Source organism: Phocoena phocoena, chromosome 4 (assembly GCF_963924675.1).
Source record: "Phocoena phocoena chromosome 4, mPhoPho1.1, whole genome shotgun sequence".
Lineage (NCBI taxonomy): Eukaryota > Metazoa > Chordata > Mammalia > Artiodactyla > Phocoenidae > Phocoena > Phocoena phocoena.
In genome coordinates this window covers 24,037,679-24,058,010 of record NC_089222.1, presented here as the reverse complement: position 1 = coordinate 24,058,010, position 20,332 = coordinate 24,037,679, and the positions used below count along the sequence as shown (strand labels likewise).

Below are 20,332 nucleotides of genomic sequence, written 5' to 3'. Positions count from 1 at the left end.
TGACTAATACATTTTATTATGGAAATGTTAATTCACAAAAGTAGGGAGAAGAGTGATAATATTAGTAAGCAACACCCTCACCATCACCCCCATGCACTTATCACTTGGCTTCAACAATTCACTATTTCCCATAGTGTTTCATCTACATTTCCTACTTCAACTAATACCTTTTTTTACCTGTTAATACAACTGTTTATGTTTGATCAATACATTTTTTTACCTATTGGTAAGCTATTTGGAAAGCCAAATTATTTATCAGAAGGTGCTGTGGTGAGTACTGAGACACAACACAGAGATCTAAGGAAATCTTAAGAATCTCTCAGCTAAGACAATTTTGCCAAGGAAAGAACAATACTTCTAGGACAGAATCCCCTTACCGTTTGACTGTGCTTGAATGGGCAGCAGCCACCCATGTTGGCCTCTTTGGGATACATTTTTATTCTGCCCCTTCTATTTTAACTCATGTTTTCCATATATGGAAGGATAAAATTACTTGTGTTACAGTTAAAACCCAGCCTCCCAGGGACGGTGCCTACCCATCCTAAACAGTGTCCTCATACTCTAGTCAGGTTACAGACTCTGTTTTGGTTTGTTCTATAGAAATTATACTCAGAGGGCATCTCTAATTCCCTTATCTCCGAATTACTGGGGGAAGGAATATGCTTTATCCCTCTGGTACTCTCAGAAAACTACAAAATACCCGCAAAATAGGTCTATAGTCCTAACATGGCACATTCTTTGCAGAGGGATTAGGGCAGCGTTATGCCAGTTATTCGTTTTTATGCATACACTGTTCTAGGATGCTCAGGAACTCCAGAAGGGCTTGCTCCTGCCACTCTTTTTAAACCTGTCTCCTTAGGTTTCTTTGGCAGGATAAGAAATTCCTATGGACAAAATACTTCACCCATGTCTACTTGAACAAAATACAGAATTTCAAAATTGCCCTACCCATTCCTTGAAAAGATCATTTTTTTAAATGAGAAGGGACCGCTCACTCAATTTTCTTTTTAATAATATTTTATAAGCAAGGGACACTCAAATCTTTGCTGACAGCTTAAAACAGAGAATATTTTTGAGTTTTAAACATATTCAAAAATATTTATGCCAAAGTACAAATTTATTATTTTACATTGGTTAAAAGCAAAAACTTTGGAGTCAAAGAGTTTGGTCCAAATCACAGCTGTATGACCTTGGTAAAACTGCTCAATCTCTCTGTGCTTGTTTCCTCACCTCTTAAATAAGGGGTAATAATAGTATCTAACTGATTTAATCCCTAAGGAGGTTATGTAAGTAAAGCACTTAAAATAGTGCCTTGTACACAGTAAATGTTATTTATAAAACATTTATATACATATAACTGTTACCACCTAAAATATATTAAATAGCTTTTCCGGTAAACGGCCTGAGGTAACCTCTAAAAATGGTTCGTTATTCACTTGACCCAGAAAACCACAAAAAATCAGGCAAATCAAGAGGTTCAAATCTTCGTGTTCACTTTAAGAACACTCGTGAAACTGCCCAGGCCATTAAGTGTATGCATATCCGAAAAGCCACCAAGTATCTGAAGGATGTCACTTTACAGAAGCAATGTGTGCCATTCCATCGTTAACAATGGTGGAGTTCGTAGGTGTGCCCCAGGCCAAACAGTGGTGCTGGACACAGGGTCGGAGGCCCAAAAAGAGTGCTGAATTTTTACTGCACATGCTCAAAAATGCAGAGAATAATACTGAACTTAAGGGCTTAGATGTAGATTCTCTGGTCATTGAGCACATCCAGGTGAACAAAGCCCCCAAGATACGGCACAGGACTTACAGAGCTCATGGTCGGATCAACCCATACATGAGCTCTCCCCGCCACACTGAGATAATCCTCACAGAAAAAGAACAGATTGTTCCTAAACCAGAAGAGGTTGCCCAGAAGAAAAAGATATCCCAGAAGAAACTGAAGAAACAAAAACTTATGGCCCAGGAATAAATGCTGCAAAAAAGTAAATGCAAGTAAAAGTTAAAAAACATATATATGTAAAATAACTATACATAATGTCATATTTATATAATTATGTACATGTAATTTATTATTTTAAAACATTGTTACAAAAATCTCAATTTAAACAATCTAAAGGAGCCCTGGTGAATTAAGCAATCTTGTATGAATTAGAGCTAAAAAGAAAAACCTCAACGTTTGTTAAGTAGAGGATATCTGGTGTGTCTGAGGTCTAGGGATACAAAAAACAAACAAACAAACAAAAACCTCAAGTATATTTTCTTCAGTTTTTGAATGAAGTGTTTCAGTTTGAAAGAATAAGGAACAGGAAACAAAGAGAAGTTATCAACTGAAAGTGGCACTCAGTTGCTCACATGTATTTTTTTCATTCATAGTTAGACAAAAAAGCAATCCTAATGTTCTCAAGAGTCAGCAGTTTTGACAGCCCCTTAACAGAAGAAAAATCAGCATTTGAAAAATGTTAACAAGGTCTGTATAACTAAAATTGAGGCAGGCAGGCAAAAACTACCATTATTTGTGTATAATGCTGCCTAATCTGGAAAATAACTGTTCAGAGGCACCTTTACTAATACTTAAATGTTATTTCTGGTTCCAGAAAGATAATCATTATCAACAGATTTTAACTAAAGATAGGAGATTAAAGATAGGTGCCAAAATTAGCAAACTACAAAACCAACTCATCTTAAAGTAAATATTAATCTAGTTTTAAATTTGTATAAAGTGCTTATATTGAAAAAAACTCCAACCATGTGTTTTATTTACTTCTTGAATCTTACTTTCAAAATTTTAAATTATAACATGAAAGGATGTTTGCATCTATTTTCTTAATGTTCATTTTGGATCATTGAGGAGGAAATTACTGTGCCAATGTGTACGATCACACAAGGGCTTTGCACATGTTAAGTTCTCTAATACTGATGTAACTGGTGGAGACTGAACTAGATGATCACTAAGGTTCTCTTTATTTATACCATTACAAAACAGTGGAATACTGGTACCAAAAAAAAAAAAGATGCAGAAATTCTATATGTACTGATGTGGAATAATGGCGATGACAGCAGCAATAACTATAATGATGAGAGCCTGAGTTATACCCAAGGTATACCCACTTGTAACTTACTTTACATGAAACCAATTCATCCTCTAACAACTTCGGGAGGCAGGTACTGTTTGTACTATCCCCATTTGATAGCCAAAGAAAGAAAAGGCATGCAGGTGGAACAACTTGTCCAAGGTCACCCAGGTAGTTAATGACAGAGTTGGGATTTCAACCAAGGCAATTTCGTTCTGGAGTCCATACTCTTAACCACTATAAAAAGTCAACAAATACTTACTGAAGTTCTACTAAATTGAAAGTGAAAAAAAGTAAGGTACAGAATATGATACAGTATGTGTCCATTAAGGACCTAATTAAACTCAAAAACTTTTGCACAGCAGAGGAAACCATAAACAAAATGAAAAGACAACCCACAGAATGGGAGAAAGTATTTGCAAACGATGAGACTGACAAAGGATTAGTCTCCGAAATGTACAAACAGCGCATGCAGCTCAATATCAAAAAAAAATAACCCAATCAAAAAATGGGCAGAAGACCTAACCAGACATTTCTCCAAAGAAGACATATGGATGGCCAAGAGGCACATGAAAAGATGCTCAACATCACCAATTCTTAGAGAATTCCAAATCGAAACTACAAGTTATCACCTCACACCAGTGAGAATGGCCATCATCAAAAAACCTACAAACAATAAATGCTGGAGAGGGTGGAGAAAAGGGAACCCTCCTACACTGTTGGTGGGAATGTAAACTGGTACAGCCACTATGGAGAATAGTACGGAGGTTCCTTAGAAAACTAAAAATAGAGCTACCAGATCATCCAGCAATCCTACTCCTGGACATATATCCGGAGAAAAACATGGTTCAAAAGGATATGTGCACCCCAATGTTCATTGCAACACTGTTTACAATAGTCAAGACATGGAAGCAACCTAAATGTCCACCGACAGATGAATGGATAAAGAAGATGTGGTACATATATACAATGGAATAGTACTCAGCCATTAAAAAAGAATGAAATAATGCCATTTGCAGCAACACAGATGGACCTGGAGATTATCATACTAAGTGAAGTTAAGTCAGACAGAGAAAGACAAATATCATATGATATCGCTTATATGCGGAATCTTAAAAAAAAAAAAAAAGACACGAACTCATTTACAAAACAGAAACAGCCTCACAGACTTAGAGAATGAACCTATGGTTACCAGGGGGGAAGCGTGGGGGGGAGGGAGCGTTAGGGAGTTTGGGATTGACAAGTACACACAGTGCTATATTTAAAACAGATAACCAACAAGGACCTACTATATAGCACAGGGAACTCCGCTCAATATTCTGTAATAACCTAAATGGGAAAAGAATTTGAAAAAGAATAGATACATGTATATGTATAACTGAATCACTTTGCTGTACACCTGAAACTAACACAACATTGTTAATCAACTATACTCCAACATAAAATAAAAATCTTTTTTAAATGTGTACATTTGTGTAACGAATGGGAAAGAAGGATATATCCATGTTTGCCTATACTTACATAAAATATTTCCACAATCTCAAACTAGTGGCTGCCTCAGAAGAGGGAAAATGGTTAGCCCGGGGACAGGGGCAGGAGATAGACTTTTACCTTTTGAACTGTGAACCATGTGAGTATACTACCTATTCAAAAAGTCTAATCAAATTCTGTGATCTACATATGATAAAGTTAAAACTAGATATTATCAACACTAATGAGCTAGAATATTAAGATTAGAAAGTATATGCCTGGGCTTCCCCGGTGGCGCAGTGGTTGAGAATCTGTCTGCCAATGCAGGGGACACGGGTTCGAGCCATGGTCTGGGAAGATCCCACATGCCGCGGAGCAAGTAGGCCCATGAGCCACAACTACTGAGCCTGCGCTCTAGAGCCCGTGAGCCACAACTACGGAGGCTGCACGTCTGGGGCCTGTGCTCCGCAACAAGAGAGGCCGCGACAGTGAGAGGCCCGCGCACCGCGATGAAGAGTGGCCCCTGCTCACAACTAGAGAAAGCGCTCGCACAGAAACGAAGACCCAACACAGCCAAAAATAAATAAATAAATTAATTAATTAAAAAAAAAAGAAAGAAAGAAAGAAAGAATATGCCTGAAATCCTGAAGGTAAATAAAGCTTTTCCTGAGTTTTCATGTAGTTACCATCAACCCCACAAGGGGATGCTGCAGCTCTACAATTGACAAAGGAGGCTGAGTTTTAATTTGACTTAAAAGAAAACTGCATTCACATTTTTATATTTCCTTACATGCAGAGAAGTATAAATGAATTAGCAGATGTTTCTATTTCATGTTGTATAAATTTTAATACATACTTTTGGGCAGGTTACTTTTAAAATATTATTAGCAAAAAAAAAATCTATGGGAATAAAATTAATTTGTTTGTTAGTGCCTAGGTAGTTCTACAAATTTTGCCAAATTTGGAGGGCCTCCAAATTTGGAGACCTCTTACTTAAAATAAGGCTATAATGGCACATTTCAAGTTCACTTTGAGGGGCCTTGGGAGGCACAATGACTCACATTTTATTTTGTACCAAGTAGCATGGCATATCATTTTAAAGACTTAATGAACTGAGTTCAGAAATTTTCATTTAAAAATGTATGCTAGGGACTTCCCTGGTGGTCCAGTGGTTAAGAATCCACCTTCCAATGCAGCGGATGTGGGTTCGATCCCTAGTCGGGGAACTAAGATCCCACATGCAGCGGGGCAACTAAGCCAATGCACCACAACTGGAGAGCCCACGTGCCGCAACTACTGAGCCCGCGTGCTCTGGAGCCCACACACCACAACTAGAAAGAAGCCTGTGCAGTGCAATGAAGAGCCCGCACACCGCAACGAAGATCCTGCGTGCCACAACTAAGACCCGATGCAGCCAAATAAATAAATGAATAAATATTTTTTAAACAGTATGCTAATTTTATAGAAGGTGGAAGAAGATCGGCAGGGGCGAATGACAAGCCTCAAATGTTCATCAGTTTTTCATAGTGACCAAGTTTCCATCTATGGATACATTTTGGAAATTACAGCATATAAAACGCCATCATAAAGACTAATAAATCTTAGATCTGCATTAGCAAGAGGTAAAAATAAAATAAAATTTTTGAGACTCTAAATATCAGTCTAGGGGCTTCCCTGGTGGTCCAGAGGCTAAGACTCTGTGCTCCCAATGCAGGGGCCCCGGGTTCGATCCCTGGTCAGGGGAACTAGATCCCACATGTTGCAACTAAAGATTCCGCATGCCACAACTAAAAGATTCTTCATGCCACAATTAAAGGTCCCATATGCTGCAACTAAGACTTAGGACGAATGGATGGACGGATGGACGGATGGACGGATGGATAGATCGATGGATGGTTGGATGGATGGATAGATGGATAGAAAGAAAGAAAGAAAGAAAGAAAGAAAGAAAGAAAGAAAGAAAGAAAGAAAGAAAAAGAAAGAAAGAAAGAAATATCAGTCTACTAGGGAGAACTGTTTAAGGACAACAGAGTCCAAAGTGAAGAATGCCTGACGGCACTCAGGAGAAGCAAAATCCTAAAGGCAAATGAGACTGCTGTCCACAGTAAGAAACATCTGAACACTGTTTCAACTCCTCTTCCAGGCAACTGAAACTGAGCCCTAAAAAGGGGGCCTTAAGAGGCAAATGAGAAAGGCATGCTGTTTATACTCAGTTGAAACCCAAGTCTGGCATGAGGGCTACTGGGCAACCTACTGGAAGGGAAAGGATATACACGCTTTTAAGTGCTGTAGACAGAAAAAAAAAACAATAGTTTCACACTGATTCTACTAAGGAAACTAACATCAGTTTAATGTCCGAGCATTAACATGAGTTTAATGTCACTATTAGAAGTCACAAAAAGGTAATATTGTAGCCAATATTGAGCCACTAGAGCTCCTGAAAAGTGTGTTAACTGGATCAGCTCAACAACATCTAGATCCTAGGCATTTAGAAAATAACATCAGAGCCATCCATGGTGCATTTCAATGGGATTTGGGGTAGGAAAATCACCGGTGAGATCCCCTAAACAGCTGAATCCCTACAACAAACCTTTTGCTTTCAAACATCCACAGTTCCCATGCCCATTAATAAAGCTTCTGAACTACAGATGCTGATTTGTGATCAAGCATCTTCTCACATGGGCAACTCTTACGTAACGTTTGAAATGTTTTATATTTTTTCTTTAGAGTTAAGATTAAGTTTTTGAACAGGAAAATATTCCTAGGCAATTCAGTTCTTTTATCTCAGTACCAGAGGACAAGTCATAAAACTAATATAATTGTACTTATATTTCTGCAACAATAAATTAATGGCCAAATCAGTTAATGTTAATAACTTTGGGCTTATCCATTAAAAACTTAAAATATGCTCAAAGTAAGCATTTATTTGCATATACAGTACATGAAAGGGGATGACCTACTATGTAGTTCACTACAATGTTTGTCTTCTTACCAGGCTTGATGAGAAGCATCATTTCTTAACACGTTCACAGGAACCTTAATCTCACCGAGGAAAACATCTTGGACCAGGTTTCCATTGTTCCACAAGTCGATCCTGAAAATTTAAAAACTGGCTTTATATTTTGCAAACAATGTGTAAGAGAACGCACATGACCAAAAAGCTTCAAATTACTATGATTCGTATTCCAGCACTAATTTACGGTTCTGGGTACTTCTGCCATAAGCATCTTTGCCACAGACATCTCTGCCTCAAGCACTTTTTGCCGCAAACATTTTCACCACATAACTAATTGGTCAAAGGCAATTTTGTGATAAAAGACAAAATAAAATAAGACATTAAAAAAGACACAAACATAAAAAATAAACAACAAAATTAAAAAGACTTTATTGCAAAATACAAAATTTATTTGAACACATTCAAAATGTGTGTAAATTCATGGCAATGCTGCGCAAATACTGACTCTCTTTTGTGGGCTGTACCTAAACGCTTATCTTCCAAGTCCTTTGTTCACAGTATTTCACACGTTGTTTTTGTTTTTGCTTCTTGATTTGTCTCCTCATTCAGCATTGCACTTTTTTCCTAAAATTTCTTCCTTCGTTAAGACAGGTATGCGTTTCCAGACACTAGGATGCATATTGGTTTCTGAGTTTTGTACTGAAGCCTCCACACTCTTGTTTGTTCTTGCCATAGTGTCACATGTCTGCTGATGGATGCTTCGAAGTTCTATGCGAAATGTGGCTTTGCCTCTGTGCCTTTCAGGCCCTCAGCCTCTTTCTCCTCCAATGTGGTGTGTTTCCAAATAAGAAACCAACTCTTGGGGCAAATCACCGTCACTTGTCTGCTCAATGAAGCTATCAATAACGTCGATAACCAGGAGAAATACTAACACATTTCAACCAGTTGAAACCAACTGTCAACTAGTTATTTTATTTTTCACAGCAAAGCTGACTTATGGCCAATTAGTCATGTGGCGAAAATGTCTGCGGCAAAAATGCCTACGGCAAAGATGCTTATGGCGAAAGTACTAGACATAATTTTACATGCTTAAAAACAAGAGATGTTAGCATTGTCTTATACCTCACTGTCTAAACTAAGAAAGCAGAATACTGCAGTAGCTTTTACTTAAAAGCATAGAAAGTGACTATCTTAGATAATCTAAAAGAAAGCACTTAAGTTTCTTAGTTTCAAAGTCTACGCTTTATTTTAACCTGTAAAAATAAGGACTACAGAGTTCCTTTTTTGTTTTTGAGAAAAGAAACCAACACAAGACTACAGTTTCTTTCTCAATTAAAACCAGTTAATATGTAAAGATAGGTGATTTAGAAAAATACATTACCTGATCATTCCAAACATGTGATTAATACACCCTTTAGATGAACACACTGTTAACACCACACCTATACATGCATTTACAAAACTTTCCCCTCCCAAACAGCATAGATATTTAAGACCTAGGAAATAGCACAAACTTCAAACACATGCACCTGTTGAATCATCTTACAAGACTTCTTACCTCACTGAAATTTCTGTTAGACAGCAGATATGTTAAGAAGAATAAAAAAATTATTTCTAAATTGGCTAATATATAATTATTTTTCTATATATTCTTTGCATCCATTATGCTATGATTTAGAAATTTACGGAGCAATTAAATTTGGGAAAAACTAAAAATATAATAAAATAGGTGAAAATTAGCTCATTTTATTTTTAAAATAAATACACCTTAACTATTAGTACAAAGAAATCGGATTTTGAAAAGATTATTTGGATTTAAATTAGATGCACATTCCTCTAAGTTTCATCGATTAAGTTGCTAAAGAGAATTCTGTTAAGCTTGAGTCACCTTTTACAGTTAAATTTAGGATTTTCTTTTAGCACAGAACATAGCAATTCTGTAAAACCCCAAGACAACATACCTAATTTCCAGCTTTTCAATGTCCTCCTCTTCTACCTGAAACTGGGACTTTCTGGTGTAACTACTGGATCTGGTTACCTATAAACAAAATATTTTAGTAAAAAAAATTTTTTAATATCTTTTTCTTACATGAACTTTAAAAAGCTATCATCCCTAAAATGTTCGACTGTGTATATTATAAACAGAGAAAAATGCCTAAGTAATATTTTACCCAAAAGATAAATACAAAAACAGCTATGGAAGTAGCAGAGTGACAAGAATAAGGTGGCAAAAAAAATATCAAAATCAACCTTACCTCCATACCCTTCCTTATCAACTCAATCTATGGCAACACTGGGTTCTCTGGCTCATATGTAATCTCTTGGTGACTCAGAGTAAAAGTGTTCTATTTCAGGGAAGCTGCATAGGTTAGGAACTGTCTGAAGACCTTCCCACATTTCTCAAGATACCAATGGCACCCGTACACTTCCTTCTCACAATTTTACCAAAAACATCAAGGCCGTTGGCAGGAACTTCCTCAACTACTGTCCACCTGAACATGTCCGTTCCCACACAGGCCTGTTTACTCAATGAGTGTTCTCATCCTCTTCCAAACAAGACGATGAGATGATCCTCCTCTTTTCTAAGACTGCTCCGTCCCCACACAGTATGCAGTAATAAGCACGCAGTAAACATGCAGCAAGCATTCGATCTATTTTAATTACAGCTTTCTTGACCAGACTGTTCACCTCATTCAAGTCTAAGAAAAATTCTCCCCTTAAATTATGGTCTTCCTATCTCTTTCCTTTCACAGACAAATATCTCAAAACTGTCACCCATCCTTACAGCCTCCACTTCCTCACCACCCACTCACTAGTTACTCACTACAGTAACTCCTTATAATCCGGCTTCCTCACAGATCACCCTCCCCAAACCCCTCTCTTAATCATCAAGTCTGATGATGAAATTCTTAGCTCTCACCTTCCTTGACCCCTTTATCTGGACAAGTGACCATACAACCATACTCCCTTTTCCCAGAGCTACTCTGGTCTTTTGAGTTTACCCAGCACTATCCTGGCTACCTTCTGCTCTCTTTGCTTCTTCCTCTGGTACTTCTTCCTCAGAACCTATAAATATGGGTTTTCTCCAGGGTTTTATATTTTATTTTGCTCTACATACGTACTGCATAGTGCTGTACAAAGTGCTTTCACATCCATTATCTCTTTTATTCATCAGAACACTGCCCTGAAGCAAGCAGGGCTAGATTTATTATCCTCATCTTGAAAATGAGGAAGCTGAAGTACAGAAATTAAGAGACATACTCAAAGTTGAATACATAATATGTGGCAGAACTAACCTTCTTCACTTTTTTCCTTTATTGTATACCTCTACTCCTTTGGCTTTCTTTCCTGACTTGCTGTAAGCAATTCCTGATTCTTTATCTACAGCCATCACCCATCACAGTCATGAACTTCCTATGGGAGGATTTTACATATCTGAGTCCAAGCTCATTATGCCCCAAACTGAACCACTTATGTTTTCCTTCTTAACTTTTCTACTTTTCCAGATTTGAAATCATGAAGACAACATTTGACTCCTCACTTTCTCTCTTCTTCTATAACCAATTTGTTATCTCGCCATCTGCAGTTTCTTTCTCATCCATCTCTTCCTCTTATTTCCATATTACTTCTCTTGAATCAGAGCCCCCCCTTTCTGCTTTTTCCTTTTTTAAAAAAACACCTAAGCTACAACAGTCTCTTGATCTCTGTTCTCTCTCTCAGCCATCTGGCCCACAGATCACGGTTAATTCTTCCCAAAACAGTGCATTACTCATTACTTCCAGGTTCAAAAACATTCAATGGCTAACACAGCACTTCAGCCTGGCTCTCAAGGCCTTTCATTAGTTGGTCCTACTCTTATCTTTTTAAGCTTAGTTCCCATTATTCCCTTTTAGTCAAATCACTACTCGCTACTCTTTGGACATAACTTTCTGCTTTTCTGTCTCTATGTCTCTGCTCAAAATGTTCCTTCTCTAACACTCTTTCCTCTGGCTTAACTCACCTAGAGCAGAGATACCCAGTATCTACTACTGCATTTTACTGCTGAGTGTATGCACACACATGTACGCTTTGGGTCTCCTGCTCTCACTAGAGCACAGAGATTGGACTTTTATCTTTATAATCAACTCAACAAAGGGCCCTTTGAATGAATGGTTCAAGGCCTAATATGCATGCTTGCATATAGCAAAGAGGTCAGGTCTTGACTGTCAAAGGACCATCTGCTTGCTGCTGCAAGTCGCCCCTTCTTGGTTTTCTCCAGGCTAGATGTAACAGCCATTTGTAAGTACAGAACAACTGAACTGAGCAAGTCCTGAGCCGGGAAATGGGGTGTCTCACACTGGCGCACTTTCTTTTGTTTTCTTTCTTCCTTGCCTCCACCCCCCACAATTCCTCCTACTTCAATCTTGGCATTTCTTCAACTGTGTTCACTTATTAAAGTACAGTAAGCAGGCATGGCTAGATGTGCCCTCACTCTTTTCACTTTGAAACATCAAGAAAAACACACACAAAAAGAAGGAAAAGCACAAAATATGACTCTTTTTTTCAAATCTTCCCTACATGGTAATCTCAACTGCAACATATTCTATGGGTAGAACACAGTCTTTTAGAATACAGTTTGATTATTTTTGGTTTTTTCCTATAGTTTCTAATAATATGAAAAAGGATTTATTTAACAAATGCTCCACAGTAGAGAACTCCAAAGCACTGTATTTTGGGCAACTTCAAGGCAGCTGAAGTTCTCTAAGAAAATAAGCATGTGTCCATAGAGTGATTTAGCTAAAAAGAACTTAATAATAAGGCCTTAATCATATAATACTTTATAGTCTCGAAGCATTTTCACATTTGAACCTCCTAAAAACGCTGAGTTAGGTAGGGATGCTACTGTTTTCTCTTACAAAATTATCCTTTCACAAGATAAGAAATTTGAGTCTCCCATGTAGTGATTTGTTCAAACTCAACTGGGACCAGAACCCATATCTACCAAGTGATATTGTACTTATTTAACTAGTGGTTTTCAAATAATATTCTGCAGAAGAGTCCTGGGGCCACTGCATGTTAGGTCAGGGGCTGGATAAGGTAGGGTTCTGTGTGAAGGGGGTTGTGATATTGAGGATGACTGAAGAGTAGGTGTGGTCCTAGACTTCCCCATCCTCAAATCAATCACAGCTCTGCCGTTATTTGTTTTATGCACTGGGCCTCTACTGTGTTACACTGTGGTTCTACTGCTTAGAAATGCTTAGTTGCATTAGTTAATAAAATTATGACTATGGCCAGAATTTGAAAAAAAGAAGTAAATCAGCATTCAATGTTCAATGTTAACATTTAAATAAAACAAAATGTTACCTCAAAATAAAAGATTTCATTAAACTGCGGATTGCTTGTTTTCTTCTTTACTTTTGTCTTCTTTTGGTCATTCCTGTTCCAATGTGGTAGAGTTTTACCTTGTAGAACTTAATAGTACACAATTATAAAACATGCTATTTCCAACCAGGGAGCCTGACCTCTTTCTGTTTAACTGTTAAGATGACTCGGGGAAGGCAGGAGCTTTAAATATTACTTGGGGGAAAAAAACTGAGGTGTCTCTAAAACTTCAAATCAAAGAATACACAAATTTTGTATATCTGATATATGCCAAGATTTTATTATTCTATGGCTATACTAGATTGACTGCCAAGCTTACTTCAGGGGTTTTTAATAACACATTCGGTTATACAAGCAACTCGAAATAAATGGTAGAAGGAAGACAGTGAGATTCAGAGTACCTTTATCTATGCTGAAAAATACCAGAGGAACACGAAAAGCATTCTTAGTTTACTTCTTGGGCTTCAGCCACAATGTGGCTTTTTAAAAAAACTTTTAATTTTGAAATAATTACAGATTGAGAGGAGGTTGCAAAGAAACGTACAGGGAAGTCCCATGTAACCTTTCCCCAGCCTCCGCCAATGGTAAGAACATCCTCCAAATGACAGTACAATATCAAAACCAACAGTGACTTTTTACAACAAATTCACAAGCCAAATAATTTCTATCTGTACATTACTAAGCAATTACACTAAAGAATCTCTCAGGTATTGATTATAAACAAAAACCAAAACCAAAACCAGCTCGACTAGATTAAACATTTTTAACACACAAAACTCAATCCCTCTGATAGTATGAATGTTATAGGATTGAGTATCTGCTTTTAGCAAACAGGTCAGGTTTATATTTTTAAATATAAAACCATCTATAATAATAATAGGATACTATTGTTTGAGAACCCAAAAAGTACCAGGCATGGTGCTTTACATACATAGGGACAAATACATTTTTCAAAGTGACTTACTGGTGATTTTCTAAAAAATAAGAATACATAGCTTGGGGTTGGGAAGAAGAAGTGCATGTCTATGTGTATATACATGTGCTTGTGTAGAGGGAATAGTATGCTCTTTTGTTTCCTGACTCTAAACCTTCAAGTTGTAGACAAATTTCAGACTAGTCAGGCTCTGAAAGAAACCATAATGAAATTATAAAACAGAAAATACTACAAAGTGTGATAGATTTTCCATAAATCATCGTAAGTAATTAAAATCAATGATACAGTGCACTTCATCATGTTCTGGTGCTTCAGCAGTTTGTCTACAGCTTGGAATTCTCTCTGTACAGCACAGATGCCATGAGAAAAAAGGTATTTTTAGTCCTGAGTTGTTTTCCAGATAAAAATATAGAAATTCCTTTGCTATTTTGAGCTAGCATTTATTAAAACAGGATTCTACCTGCAATAAGATCTAAGACATTTGAAACTAGGAAGGCTGATGCTGAATGAAGGTCAGGTTTATGTTTTAAAGTACATTTTAACTACTATAAAACACAGGTTGCTCCCCATAGCCTAAGAGTCTGGCAGATTTGAAATGGCACTCATTTTCTTTTATAAAAATAGGAGTTGGTCGTTTGCAAGTGAATAATAGAACTAACTGAAGATTTTTCTTTCAAAGCATTCGTTACTTTGTGTCATAAATAGCTATTTAGCAAGTTCTCTTAGAACTTTAATTTTGTAATTGTTAAACTTTAAAACTTAAAAATCTAATACTAATTCAATAAGCATTACCTAGAAGGGCCCACAAGAGAAACTGTTGCATAAGGGTCACAGCTTTGTCCATTTATGAGAGGCAACCCATGGCATGCCTTGACACTAAGGAAGAATAAAGAAAAATTAACGTTATTATATTCAAGTTAAACAACATAAAACATTTATATTCAAGTTAAACAACCTAAAACATTATCTTTAAATACGAATTAATACATTCAAAGGGTTAAAATTGTTTTCCACATGTCTGAAGTTGTATGCCTATATACCACCTACCCAAACATATGTACATATGCATTTATTTACTCTTGCTGTATTTCCAAATAGGACTAAACCACCACAGTCAGTACTGAGACTACCAAATAATATTTGGATATACACAAGGTCTATCCAACAAGGTACACGCTGTGGTTTGATAATAACATTAAAACTACTGTGGCTTCTGAAAAGGAAAAGAAAGCTGTGTGAACCTTAAAGGAGACACTACAAACCAAGTCAAATCTGTGGCATCATATCCTCTGCTAAAGCATGAATGAGAAACAAGGAAACAACTGTGGTTTCCACTTAAAATCTGATTCATAAATAAAGGGCAAGCCACATACAGTTCTGCAGCCTCTTATTCTGACTCTCAGTAACAGCTCCTGCATCATTCTGTAGAAAAAGTTTTAGACCATAAAAACCAAGGTCATCTCATCCACTCCGTGACAACAGTCATTGGTATGTACAGAGAACACAGAATCTGACTTAATGACCTGCTCCTCCAATTTTCTCTTTATTGAGTTCACGAATTTAGTTTAGCATCTAAGGGTGTGCATTTCCCAGTGCCTACAAGAAACTCACGAGTGTTAGTGAAGAGTATTCTTTGTTGAAAGATATGGGCTATTGAGCAACATCCTAATTTCTCTCCACGACCCACAGATCATATACGTGGGTGAGGTGCAAATGGTGTGCTGCCGAGTAAAGAAAGAAATGATAATATGACTCATTTCTATTAAATTGGGTATTAAAAATCAAATTTAAAAAATTTCTGAAACTAACTGAAGAAAGTACAGGCCAAGATAACAATTCTGATTATTGATGTCAGGCCTGGGTACAGTCAAATTTTCCCACTGTACATACGGTTTGAAATTTACACTTCTCAGGCTAAACCTCAAAATGATGCCCATTTTGATACAGTGTGTGCCGTTTACTATTTATTTTCACAAAATGCATCAAACTCTCACAACTGCCTTGAAGAAGGGTATCATCATGCATTTTTAAAGAAGAAAGTAAGGCTCAAAAAGCTTACGTGAGACAGTAACAAAATAAGGCTAAAGAGGTAATACAACTTGTAAGAAGTGGGCCGAGACTCAACTTCTACTTTCCTAACCCCATTTCTAAAATTTAAGTCCTCCTACAGTCCCTCTGTGCCCGAATATAGTGTATTACTTTCCTTCTAACACCAAATTTATCTCATGTAAACACTAATTATGTAAAATCTTAATCATAAAAATTCACTGCAATTTTATGAGGTATAAAAACACTGAGAGGACTTCCCTGGTTGCACAGTGGTTAAAAATCTGCCTGCCAGCGCCGGGGACACGGGATCGAGCCCTGGTCCGGGAAGATGCCGCAGAGCAACTAAGCCTGTGTGCCACAACTACTGAGCCTGCACTCTAGAGCCCACGAACCACAACTACTGAGCCCGCGTGCCACAACTACTCAAGCCCGCGTGCCACAACTGCTTAAGCCTGCGCACCTAGAGCCCGTGCTCCGCAACAAGAGAAGCCAACGCGATGAGAAGCCCGTGCACTGCAACAAAGACACAACACAGCCAAAAACAAACAAACAAATAAATATATGTTTTAAAATAAAATTTTAAAAAAGTGAGAATAATGGGGACTTCCCTGGTGGCGCAGTGGTTAAGAACCTGCCTGCCAATGCAGGGGACACGGGTGTGAGCCCTGGTCTGGGAAGATCCCACGTGCCGTGGAGCAACTAAGCCCGTGGGCCACAACTACTGAGCCTGCGTGCTGCAACTACTGAAGCCCACGTGCCTAGAGCCCATGCTCTTCAACAAGAGAAGCCACTGCAATGAGAGGCCCACTCACCGCAATGAAGAGTAGCCCCCGCTCGCTGCAACTAGAGAAAGCCCATGAACAGCAATGAAGACCCAACGCAGCGAAAAATAATGAATAAATTAAATAAATAAATTTATTTAAAAAAAGAGAAAAATGCTGTTCAGTATACAAACACTTCTATAAGAATACCCACAAACCAAAAAAACAATACCCATAGTCCAAAAGTGTGAGTCTATAAAAAAAATCAGAAATACTCTTAATTTTTAAATCTAAGTATAAAAATTGGGTTTTCTAACACACAAGTAGTATTATTAAATACATATTATTTTATTTGCTACATATGTTATGAAATAATTTTCCTAATTACCTAGGATACAACTATTCTTCTAGTTGGTAAATCAAGAAATTTCACATCATAAACCACAGATAAGCAGAAAACAAATGTTAAAATAACCTTAGTATGCTAAATTATCTTGTATTTTATTTATATGTGACACATAATGTATTTGATATTGACACATTTTTTAGGAATTACAAAGGAAAATAAGTTTAGTCCAAACTTGTTTATAATACAAAATGATCTGATTGTTTTCCTTGGTTTTTTTTTTTTTTAACTAAAAGACAAACATTAAGTTCTACATACAGGAGTACATAGTACAGGGAGTAACAGGGAACAGATTTATCCTCCCACCTCAAACACTTAAAAAAAAAACAAAAGGGGTAGTATCAGCAGCTCAGGACAGTGATCTCTGATGGGGGGAATAAACAAAGTGAGCCCTCTAACTGTCCCAGCCTACTGTTAGATGGTCTCCCTGAGAAGAAAGAAAGGGCTGTCAGCTGGGGAAGGCCAAAGTGACTAGAGTTCCCAGGGCAGAGTACTGGAGGAAAGAAAGCTGCACAGAGAGAAAGAAACCTCCAGAGAGCTACAGAAGAACTGGCCCCCCGACCCACCCATACCCGGAGTCTCCAGCTGAGTGCTGATAAACATATACATGTGAGGAAACTATCTGAGGCTGGGGAAAGAACCATTAGAAAAGAGCAGAGAGAACAATTCCAGAAGCCCACAAATGACTAGCAGGTGATCCCACGGGCCACAGTAAAAAGCTGGTAATTATGGGTGCTGCCTCAGTAGTGGGAAAATATTAGCCCCAGACTAAAGGCCACTCTTGTTCCATCTAACAAAGCTTATAAGCAAACCACAAATGAACCAAACTATTTCCAAGTAACTAAGTCTTCAAGTATATTCATAGGAATACAAAAATATCCAGCAACTTCACAATATCTAGCATCCAATAGAAAATAACCAGGAACACAAAGAATCAAGAAAATACAACCCATGATCAAAAAGAAAAACAAATCAATAGTAACAGGTCCAGAAATGACACAATTGATAGAATTAGTAGACAAGGACATGAAAAAAGTTATTATATTTCATATGTTTGGTAGAGACGCAGAAGACATTAAATTTTGAAAGTCTACAAGGTTTGACATGAAAAACACACTGAGTGGCATTAACAGAAGATTAGGTACGGCAGAAGAAAAGATTAGTAAACATGAAGACAGAGTAACAGACGCATTACATAGATATGTAAATGGCCTAACCATGCCAATTAAAAAGGAGAGATTTTCAGATTGGACAAAAAAAATTATACACTGACTTTAAGACTCCTTTAAATATAAGATAAAATTAAGTTAAAAGTAAAGAAAGTGGAAAAATATAAACCATACTAATACTAATTAAAAGAAAGCTGATTTAGTGGGTAATGACAAACCAAATGTCCATTAGCAAGGGTCTAGCTGAATGAATTATAGTATCTATAGGATGGAATTCTATGTAGTTGTCAAAAAGAATGAGGTAAATCTCTATTCCCTAACTACTCTGATATGGAATGATCTTCAGGATATATTCTTAACTGAAAAAAGAGGAAGTTACAGAACTCTATACTCTGTGTAAGAATGGAGTGAGAAACATGAATATATTCTAAATTTTATTTATACATGTGCATATATTTATTTGCTTATACTTGTAAAAATACTGGAAAGAAAGGCCAAAACTTTTAAATATAGGAATTAGTAGGGTAGAGGACTGGGAATGGACTTGTTCGAAGATACCTTTATATAGTTTTGAGTTTGGCAACATAGACAACTTTTACATTTCAAAAGTGAGATTAAACTTAAGAAATAACCCTTAAAAAGTAAACAAAAACAAACCTGAGAAACGACTAAAAAAAAAAAGGGAATTAGTTCAAAGGACTAGAGCACAGTATTTGATTCTATATCCTTAGTGATAATTCTATATTCTTAGAACAAACAGCAGTAAGACCTCTAAAACTTCATTCAGTAACCTAATTATCAGTGGTAATACTGGTATTATTATTTTGAATCTATTGTCTATATCTTCGAAGATAATGTAAATAAATAATTTTGTTGTTAAGTATTTATGTAAAGTTAGGGATTAAGATTTTCAATGTTAGAGGAAAGAGATACCAGTATAAAATCAAAGTTAGATTAAAAATCTTGTAATATTAAATTAAGAAACATGAAAAAAAGGAAGAAGGCAAGTAAACCAGCCAGCCAGGCAGCCAGAGTGGCTATATTAATATCAAAGCAGATTTTGCAACAAAGAATATTACCAATATTAGAATAAAGAGTGTTATTTTATAATAATGAGTTCAATTTATCAAGCAGACATAAAAGTCCTAAATGTTAAGTTCCTATTATAGCTGTAAAACAAATGAAGCAAAAACTGATAGAACTGCAGGGAGAAACTGACAAATCCACAAATAGGTGGTGATTTCAACACCCAATAAAGCAATTAAGAATGAAAGTTTAAACAATACTGTCAACCAACCTAACATAATTAACATTTATAAAAAACAGTGTATCTACCAAAAGTAGAAAACACTCTTCAAATGCACACAAAACATGTACCAATATAAACTATATTTTGGGGACAAAAAATAAGTTTTGGTAAACTTTAAAGTATTCAGATCATACAAAATATGTTGACAACAGTGGAATTAAATGAGAAATCAGCAACAAAAAGGTATCTGGAAAATCCTCAAATATTTGGAAACAAAATTAACTTACCTCTAAATAATCCCATGGGTCAAAAAATAAAAGAAAAATTATAAAGTATTTTTAAATGAATGAAAATGAAAACTCAGTATATCAAAATTTGTGGGATCCAGCTAAAGTAGTACTTAGATGAAAATGGATAGCACTAAGGAAAGAAAGATTTCCAATCACTGACCTCAGCTTCAATCAAAAGAAACTTTAAAAAGAAGAGCAAGTTAAACCCAAAATAAATAGAAATAATAAAAGTGAAAATCAATAAAAGAGAAAACAGAAAATATATAAAAACAATAAAATCAAAAGCCATTTCTTTAAGAAGGTCATTGAAATTGATAAACTTCTAGCTACACTGATAAGGAAAAAAAGAGTGAAGACACAAATTACCAACATTAGGATATCACCATGAAGTCTACACATATTAAAGGGATAAAAAGGAATAACTGAACAACTTTATACAAAGAATTGTACAACTCAGATTGAATGGTCAAATTCCCTGAAAGATACAAACTACCAAAATTACTTAAAAAAAATTTTTTTTTGAATAATTATGTATCTATTAAAGAAAGGGAATTCCTGGTTAAAAACCTTTCCAACAAAAAACAAAACAAAAACATTCCAGGCCCAGATGG

General features: G+C 36.4%; 1 protein-coding gene across 1 annotated transcript in view; it reads right to left on the bottom strand.

The window, feature by feature from the left end:
- The window catches only part of RASA2 (RAS p21 protein activator 2), a 115,154-nt gene that overhangs the window by 36,546 nt on the left and 58,276 nt on the right, over positions 1–20,332 (bottom strand). The window contains exons 6-9 of the mRNA XM_065876095.1: positions 14,590–14,673; positions 12,846–12,918; positions 9,464–9,540; positions 7,539–7,640 (exon numbers count right to left, since the gene is read on the bottom strand). Of these exons, the coding sequence (XP_065732167.1) occupies positions 7,539–7,640; positions 9,464–9,540; positions 12,846–12,918; positions 14,590–14,673 (336 nt within the window). The remainder of the gene's footprint in view (positions 1–7,538; positions 7,641–9,463; positions 9,541–12,845; positions 12,919–14,589; positions 14,674–20,332) is intronic.